General features: G+C 39.4%; 1 protein-coding gene across 2 annotated transcripts in view; it reads left to right on the forward strand.

Moving 5' to 3' along the window:
• Positions 1–9,371, forward strand: part of FBXO36 (F-box protein 36) — a 34,769-nt gene extending 25,398 nt beyond the window's left edge. For both annotated transcript variants that reach the window (XM_053390135.1, XM_053390136.1), the window contains 2 exons: positions 5,605–5,777; positions 7,315–9,371. In XM_053390135.1, coding sequence (XP_053246110.1) covers positions 5,605–5,777; positions 7,315–7,506 — 365 coding nt within the window. In that variant the 3' untranslated portion in view covers positions 7,507–9,371. The remainder of the gene's footprint in view (positions 1–5,604; positions 5,778–7,314) is intronic.
• The last annotated feature ends 49 nt before the right edge of the window (positions 9,372–9,420 follow it).

Raw genomic sequence — 9,420 nt, forward strand, 5'->3', positions numbered from 1 at the left:
GTTACAGACTTCCCTCCCTGGGGAGATATACCTGGCATCAACTTGTATATTCTTTCAGTACCAGGAAAACAATTATTATTTCAGTCATTTTAAAACATTTTTATTAACTTTAAATTGTTTCGCTATTAATTGCGCTTTATTCCTGCCATTTGCTTTTCATTTTTGTAAACTGTGTTGCAGTCATTGGTTAAGGCGAACATATAAATGTTTTAGATAACTAAATATCTGACAGCTATTCAAGTAATTGGGATAAATAGATCATTATGGACCAACCTTTGGGGCATTTGTGCCATACAGAATAATTCTTCGGGTAGCACTTAGAGCACTAGAGAGTGTGCTTTGCATGCAAAAGATTCCCGGTTTAAATCCTGGCATCTTCAGCTGAAAGGATCAGGTAGCAGGGCTAAAACAGGCTTCTTATGTGAGCCCTTGGCTTTCTGCTGCTGATTGGAATAGACAGTGCTGTGTTGAAGACAGTCTGGTTCAGTGTAAGGCAGCCTCATAATCCACTCCCCCGTGTCCTGTGCTTTAGGGTAGTCTTGCTTGATGTGTATTAAGTCATGAGCAGGCAACAGAAACTCACTGGTGGGGAAGGAGTATTTTAGAGCCTAATGGGGTAAGACCCCACTCCCAAAGCCATCAGCTTTCAGGCTCTGTGGAAGTATTGGTTGCCAACTGAGGAAGCTAAGGGCAGTAGAGCAGTCCAAGACAGGCACAGGTCACCAGCCAGAAGTAGGAAGTGTAGGCTAGGGCAGGTTCCAAAGGCAGCAATGACGCAGGTGGCCTCATCCTGTACAGCAAGGCAGGAATTTGGGTTCTGGAAGGCAGCAGAAGAGAGCAGGGACTTGGTTTGGTTTCAGGAATCTGTAGCACAACTATCCTGTGACAAATCAGGCCTTAGCTTGAAAATATATATCTTGAAACCGCAAATAATTAGACATGTTTTTTTCTGTGTTGCCTCCTTGCAGTAATGAACTACAGGCAGAAAATCTAACAGAAATTCAGTCCAGACAAAGTTTAGGGAGAAATGATCATAGTCAGCATGATCATTCCACACAGCTTGACAGAGAGGCTTCTGTGGGGATCTATCTGGAGTCAACTGCCAAAAGATTTCTCCAGCAGAACTGAGACATGTATGATGGGTTCAGAAAATGGATTGGGATATGGATATACAATGGTACCTCGGGTTACATACACTTAAGGTTACATACACTTCCGGTTACAGACTCCGCTAACCCAGAAATAGTACCTTGGGTTAAGAACTTTGCTTCAGGATGAGAACAGAAATCGTGCAGCAGCAGCAGGAGGCCCCATTAGCTAAAGTCATGCTTCAGGTTAAGAACAGTTTCAGGTTAAGAACGGACCTCCGGAAATAATTAAGTACTTAATCTGAGGTACCACTGTATAGCCACCAGGAGTAGTAGTCCAGGAAATAGACTAGACTGGAAAGAGCAGAAGGCACAAGGCAACAGGGAGTAGTGAGGTCCGAAGGCTTTTCTGCAGCCAGTCTGACAGGAGGCCTCTTCAGAAAATACCGTTCCTTGCAAGCAGTGCCTTAGGGAGCAATTGTATGCTCAAGAAGCAGGCATAAATCAATCTGGTGTAAGTTTACACCGGAACCAAACTCCTTTCAGGAGCAAGACTACGGCCAGGTGAGCCAGCTGTAGCCCGTCAGAAGGAAAATAAGATTACAGTATAGAGTTTGACTTAAACTACCCTTTTTGTCAAGTCACATGACTGAGCTGACAGTTAGGATCCAGCTTAAGCCCCCACCCCTTCTTGGGGATTTACACTGGCCTTGGCTCAGATGGCTGAGCCCCAGCTGATCCAGGATGGGCAAGTTATACTGGCATATTTTTGGCTGAACCCAACTGTGGTGGGAAGCTCCCAGCTCAGCCAGAAATTCACTGCATCCCATCAGATCCTGCCATAGAATTACCTCCTTGTCCATGTTGTACAGTTGACAGAAGGCCACGGCCATGAATTAGGGTTCTGAATAAAAAATTAACCAGCCCTGCTTTTTTCTATTTCTTTTGAATCTCTCCCAGCTTAGGAAGCTTTATGTCTAAATATCTGTGGAAACCGAGAAGGGAATTTATGGATTTGTGAACAAGGTTATGACAGGGTTAATAAATGGAGCTGGAGATAGTATTTACATGAGCTGTTGATAGATGAAGATTTTATTCCAACTCTATGACACAAAGTACTGAATATACAACATTCCATAACCATTTAGCTAATTTTATCTCTAGTTTTTAAAGTTATTAATTAACATTTGACTTGCTTCTCAGTAGTTGGTATACATGATATAGTTTTTATGTGTCTTATAATGCAAGAAGACGTTCCCAAATGCGCTGTTGTAAAATGTTTGTTCCTCAAGGAAAGATAAAATAAAATAAATTAATTTTGTCAGTAAAACATTAAGCCAGTCATTATCCTACGTAGGTACTTCCAGCTGTTAGTAGAAAGCTTATGATACAAACCATTTTAAATAATCAGGAACTGATAATGGTTTTTAAATGCTCATAATAGCATTTAAACATCACACAGAGAGAAGCAACCAAGTTCAGCAGCAGTCATGCACTTGCCAATTTATGCCTGGTTTCAGGGCATTGTCATGCTATTTAATTTGATTTTGCATTTGATAATCTGCCTACAAGCCTTGGGAAATTTGTGATTCTCTACACGTCAGCATTCTAGTAACATTTAGGCAGCTGTGTGTTTTGTTTGTGGTTTTAATTTGATATACTGGTGTGTTTTCAGTAAGTTAGTGCAAAATATATTTTAAAAGGGGTGCATCCTTCCTCCTCAGCAGAAGGAGTCCTTCCATCAGAAGAAGGGAACCTTCAGCCTGACAAATTGCTGTTCATCCAGGTATCTTATGATGGCAGCTTTAAGATAGCAACCAGATGATTAAACTATTTATAATAAAGATAATCTTGGAAAAATTGATCATATGAACAAATTTTGTACCATAGAGTACAATCCTATGCATAAGAAAGATATGCTACTGGTGGATTAAACTCTGTGAGGTGCACTGTATCCTTGAATCACAAACTGGGCTGGATATCTGAATGGATATTATCTTAGCTGGATTCAACCCATGGGCTTTTCCGTCCAATAGGAGGCTTTTGGCTCCATAGAAGGCTTTTTTCAAAAAATAATTGCTGTGTGTGTACTAGACAGCATCTTAAAAAGCAGAGACATCACCTTGCCAACAAAGGCCTGTATAGCTAAAGCTATGGTTTTCCCAGTAGTGATGTATGGAAGTGAGAGCTGGACCATAAAGAAGTCTGATCGGCGAAGAATTGATGCTTTTGAATTGTGGTGCTGGAGGAGACTCTTGAGAGTCCTATGGACTGCAAGAAGATCAAACCTATCCATTCTGAAGGAAATCAGCCCAGAGTCCAGGATCTGGAAGGACAGATCCTGAAGCTGAGGCTGCAATACTTTGGCCACCTCATGAGAAGAGAAGACTCCCTGGAAAAGACCCTGATGTTGGGAAAGCTTGAGGGCACAAGGAGAAGGGGACGACAGAGGACGAGATGGTTGGACAGTGTTCTCAAAGCTACCAGCATGAGTTTGACCAAACTGCGGGAGGCAGTGGAGGACAGGAGGGCCTGGCATGCTCTGGTCCATGGGGTCACGAAGAGTTGGACAGGACTAAACAACAACAAGTGTGTACATGTGAATTTGTGTGCATGGGTTGGCCCATCCATGAGGGAGGCTGAGGCAGCCACCTTGGGTGGTGGAATGCCAAGAGGATGCACCCTCAAAGGCCCACCCTGCTGCCTCTGCCAGCAGCAGAGAAGTGCCAGCGGCAGCAGTGGCAGCTTCCGGCGAGATCTCACACATTCTGTGAGTTCTCTGCAAGATCTCATGAGATCTCACCACAACCTGCTGCTGCCACTTTGCAGGTGCTGCCACACAACAAAGGAGACTTCATTGGGGCAGCAGCTTCCTTCTTCACCTTTACCGTGGTTTATGGTATCTGTGTAACAGTGTTGGGAATGAGAAAATTGGCCTTCAGTCTACAAACGATTCCCTGTTTCTGTGTATTATATCGTATAATAATAATGCCCCCGCCCCCGCGCTGGCAAAGACAGTACAAAACAGGAAAAGGTGGGTGGGTAAGAGAGACAGAGGGACGCCGCACCCATTTTTTATTTTAGTCCTGCCCAATATGGACTTTGATTCCGCCTACCACTGGCTCTGCCCCCAGTTCTTGCCAGCATGCTGCTCCCAATAGATTACCCAAAGATAGGTGGCTCTCAGCCAAAAAAGGGTCTCTTACCTTTGATCTAATTGATCACTAGCTCTTGACAAAGACAACCAGATACCCCTGCAAAGCCCACTATATGGTAATACTTAGGGTTTATATATTTTTATCATGATTATCGAAAAATCTGATTAACTGAGCGTGATGTTTCATGGCTAATAGCTGTTTGTAGTATTTGTCTACCTGTTTTTTACAGTTGTCTATGCAGGTAGCTGTCCTGTGACAGCTTTCTTTTGAGAGTCCTGAATTTGTTGCCAGTAATTGCACTGGTGACTATGACTTGAGAACAGAGATCAGCAACTAAAGATTTCATTTATTAGTTAGTGCCAACAAATGAAATTCAGAGCCCTTCCATCTCTTTGTCCTTGTTGCCATCTATTATTGAGGGGAAATATCGCTGTATCAAAAAAGCAAGCAAGCTATCATTTTTGCACAATTGTAGCGGTACACAGTAGCAAGTATAATTTGGTTCCAGTTTATTACATTCCAGGACACAATGGAAAACTTGCCTTTCACGTACAAAGATGAACATAGATTGTCTATGTGAGATAATGTTTGTGAAGCACTTGGAGACTATGCAGTGGAATAAAAATGCCAAGTAGTATTTTAATTGTTTTATTACATATTACAGTAATAATTCTTATACATTATAGGTTTACAGTGTCATCTAGTTACCCAAAACTGGTGTTGAATATGAATGCAATTGCATACTCATCTGGTAACCACTTGCAATAATCTGTTCTGTAATACAGCCAGTCAGGATTTCAATGCACTTGCCCTGAAATACAGTCTTTCACTCTCGGAATTTACAGGAAGCATATTTCCAGTCTAAGGAGGAAGACCAGAATGTGTGGTTAATGGATATTAAACTGTCTTATCCATTCTTTTCAACTATAAAATTGATGCCAGGTTGAGTTGTGCAGCTTCACTTATTAGCAAACTTGAACTGTGAGATTTAAGTGAATAAAATACACTAATATGTGTATTTTAATTCTCATGTAAGTTCAGCAGCTCAAATCATTCCAGTAGCCTACCATGCAACGATGATTTGAAGGGTTGCACCACACTGAAACATTCCCATTTGGTGTTTACTATTAATCTCAGATAGTAGTTTAATTCAGTTTTTCAAGGTTGGAACTAACAACTTCAAATGTATTCTTTCCATACTGAAAATTGGTGGGTTTTATGATGTGCGGTTTAATACATACTTCCTAACCTTTATGGTTTCTAGCATGGTAAAACATATTATATTTAGCATTACATTTAGAAGAATGGCTGATCCTTTGGAACATAGTATAAATCTTGGTTTTTGTTTTTTAACACAGTTCAAATAGCCATCGTGTTTGGAGGAGATACTCTGGATCATATCTTCAACATGTGCCGGGGGAATTACGATTTCCTAGTGCGACTTCCTGATCCATTGCTTTTGTACATCATGTCCTATTTGGATCTTGAAGATATTGCCAGACTTTCTCAAGTATCTCACAGATTTGAAACGGTAAAAAAAGAAGAAAAAGCAATATTTGAAATGTGTTCAATTGCAGTTTAGCTTCAACAAAGATGAGTGCCTTCAGTTAGTGTCTGTCTAATGATTGTCCAGTCATGATGAATTACCAAAAAGTACCAAGGAGTGCTAGTTATTGCATGAGCATGCAAAGAAACATTTTCAGGGACTGGGGATATAGATTCTCTGGGCTCCTAGGGTGAAAAAGCTAACTCATGATGTGGTCAGCTTTATTAAACTGAGTTCATCCAGGAAAGTGCATTGCTATACAGTATTCTTTATCTTAATACAGTTAGGTAGCCATGTTGGTCTGACTCAGTCAAAATGAATTAAAAAGTTAAAAAAATGTCCAGTAGAATCTTAGAAACCAACTAAGTTTGTTCTGGGTATAAGCTTTTGTGTGCATGCACACTTCTTCAGATACATGCACACAAAAGCTTATACCCAGAACAAACTTAGTTGGTCTCTAAGGTGCTACTGGACAATTTTTTATTTTTTTTTAATTTATTTCGACTTTATCTTAATATTTATGCTTGACCCTTTTCTAGACACCCGTTCCTGCACCCTTCCTGCATTAGACCTCTGTGCCTTAAACATCCATCTCTTGAAGACAAACTTCATTGTATCTCTAGCTGTCATAAGATTTTGTTATTCTGCTTGATGAGATGTAATACATAATCAGAAATTTATTGCCTCCCTCAGTTATTTTTCACAGCACGTGACAATTTCATGAAAACGACTGCTCTCTGGTTTTAAATGCTTGCACATGACTGACTTAAACAAAACACCACCAGAGGGAGCTAATGCCTAATGCAAAAGAGAAATTCAAGCAAGGGCATAGTTTTCTTGTATCGTTTGGCAGCCATATAATCTTTCAGCAGATTAATTACCTCATGTATGCATGTTTAAATAAGAAAATATTGGGCAGCCCCAAGTATCTGGGATTCTACATTCCATTCTGCAATCTGAAAGCATTACAGCAGATTTGTGGTGCGGGACATGATGGCAGAGTAGTTCTTTCTGTAGATTATTTTAATATGTCATATTTCATTTACAAAGTGCAATTCAAATCCATAATTTGGTTAAATGAAAAAGTGAGATTTACTTTGTATATGCCTACTCTGAAGTCAGGAAGTGGCAAATGCTAGCACTGAAGCATAGACAAAGGTGATTCAATCCATCTGTGGTGGCAGCACAGCAAAGAAAAGAAAAGAAAAAATGCATTGAGTAAAGTAGCAGAATATTCCCATGCAATAATTATGTGTTTTAAAATGCATTTCTAGCTTGAAAGAATCTGTAGATGGTTCAATCCAAAGTAGGAAATACTATATACTGTAATTAACAACACTATAGAAAGTTAAGGTAATGCAATATCCAGGCATTCATTTCTTTGGAAAAGCTCCCATCATTACTGTAAATCAAACAGCCAGCAGTAATTCAAATATTTGTTATCCTTCAAATAACTGTATTTTTTAAAATGACACTTGGCTAATGTTTAAGGCTAATACCTTTTTGTTTCTTTTGCAAATAGTTATGCAACTCTGATAAACTATGGGAAATGATTGTACAAAATTTATCGGGCAGAATTACCTCAGAAATGAGATCCCTGGCACACGAGGTGGGCTGGAAGCAGTTCTTCTTCACTAACAAGATTCAACTGCAGCTCCAACTAAGAAGAAGAAGACAGATGAAAACTGAATCATCAGATAGCCTGTCAGATTAAAGGAGTGCTTTTCCTAGCTGGCGGTAACAACTCTGATGTGTGCATTTGTTCCATAAATGTCTTGCTTTGTTTTCTGGAAAAAAGAAATTGAGCTGCAGGTATAAAATTAATGTGGGTCCTGCCTTGATGAACACTCATTATGAAGGTGTGCAAGAACAACTTTTTTGTTTCATTATTTCATTTGTTTTCATTGGGTAAAAAACTTCGTGAGGTTCGTTCATTTACAGCACATTTGTTTTCATCACTCCCCTGTTTTTGCATTGTCTTTATTTTGCTTTTTCTTAGGGGCTGGTCATGGAGGCCACTTCTTTGTAGCCTGCAATTTATTTTTCCAGAAAGACCTAGGCATAGTGTTAACCCAGGGAATTTGATGGTGGTAAGGGTAGTATTAGCTGCCACAAAAACGATAAGGCGCCGCCCCCCCCCCCCGGCCTGGGTGCAATTTTCCTTTAAAAATGCATTGAAATGACACAACATCCAGGGTATTCTGGGGAAATAAAATGGCAGCTACCAGGAGAAGCTGCTGAAAGCAACTGATGTTTCCTGTAGCTGCAACTTAATTCACAAAGAAACAATTCCCTTTCATTTTGTAAGATATGAAATATCTATACATAGTTTGAGGGACCTGATTAACTACAATGACCTTTTTTTAAAAAAAAGGTTAAATACTGTGTAAATATTTCTGAAGGCTATTATATTTTTAATAGCCAAATGTTAAACCCACTTTTTAACAAAAGCATAAAGAACTGCATGGTCTGGAACAATGACACTGCTCCCCCAATTTCCATCCTAAAACAGGAATATCCACTTGCAAGTCCAGAAAAGTATTATTTGCTCCAACCATGGCTACAGCTTTCAAACTAACACTAATGTTTACAAAGGACATGCAATGTTGTTACTTGGAGTTGTAATACTTTTAAGACTATCCTAATATTCAACTGAAAACAAGATTAATATGGTTTGGTGACTTTCTTCATCTGAGATCTGCCTTCTGCTCCAGTGTTTATGATACAGTTCAAAATGATATATAGTACATTTTCTGTTTTGCCATATTTTATAAAATGTGCCACTCAAAATTTAGGCCTTACAAGTATTTCACCTTCAGTTTAGCAGAGAAATAATTAACTTTCTTTCAATAATGTTCAGGTTTGCTTATGTCCTTAAACATAATTTGCTTAGGGTATGCTTAATGACTTGATTTCCTTGATTTTAGAAAGTTGAAAAGTATTAGAGTCTAAATCTTGTCTTAAATGATCAGTAAGGGTTTTTTACAGTACATTTTAAAATACTGTGAAACTATTAAGTATTATTATAGAACACTTACAGTCCAAATTGTGTCTTGAATGAACAATACTTTTAAATAAATGTATAAATAATGTGAAAACGTTTTCCTGTGCTTAGTGTTCTGAAACTACTGATTATTTTTTTCTGAACTGTATTTTAATTTGGACTCTGCTAATGTTACACCACAGATTTTCATTATTGCTTGACGTAAACTGAAGGGTTCTTATGTAATTCAAGTATTATCATAAGTATGTATGCATAAACTTTTGGGATTGAAGCCTAAAGGGTGCAACTCTCCCCTAGTGACAGCGCAGGAAGCCAAGCTCTGGCATATGCCATTCACTTAAGAGCCCAGGCCCCCGCCCTATCGCCTAGTTGTGCTGGTACCACTGAAACTACTGCAGCCAGTCTGGCCAGTCACAACACTTCCAGCACCTTTTCCCTCTGAAAACAAGGGACAAGCCTTGCTAGCAACTGCTGTGACTGCTCCAACCAGTGGCTAATGAATGATGCAACTGACTTCCATTTTAGACATGTCTGAGATTTACTAATATTCAGCTGTTGGTGTCAAAGAGGGTTTTTTTAAAAAAGGCTAGAGTTACAGACCATCGTGATCCTTCTTCAGTCCTT

This window comes from Podarcis raffonei, chromosome 5, assembly GCF_027172205.1.
Source record: "Podarcis raffonei isolate rPodRaf1 chromosome 5, rPodRaf1.pri, whole genome shotgun sequence".
Classification (NCBI taxonomy): domain Eukaryota; kingdom Metazoa; phylum Chordata; class Lepidosauria; order Squamata; family Lacertidae; genus Podarcis; species Podarcis raffonei.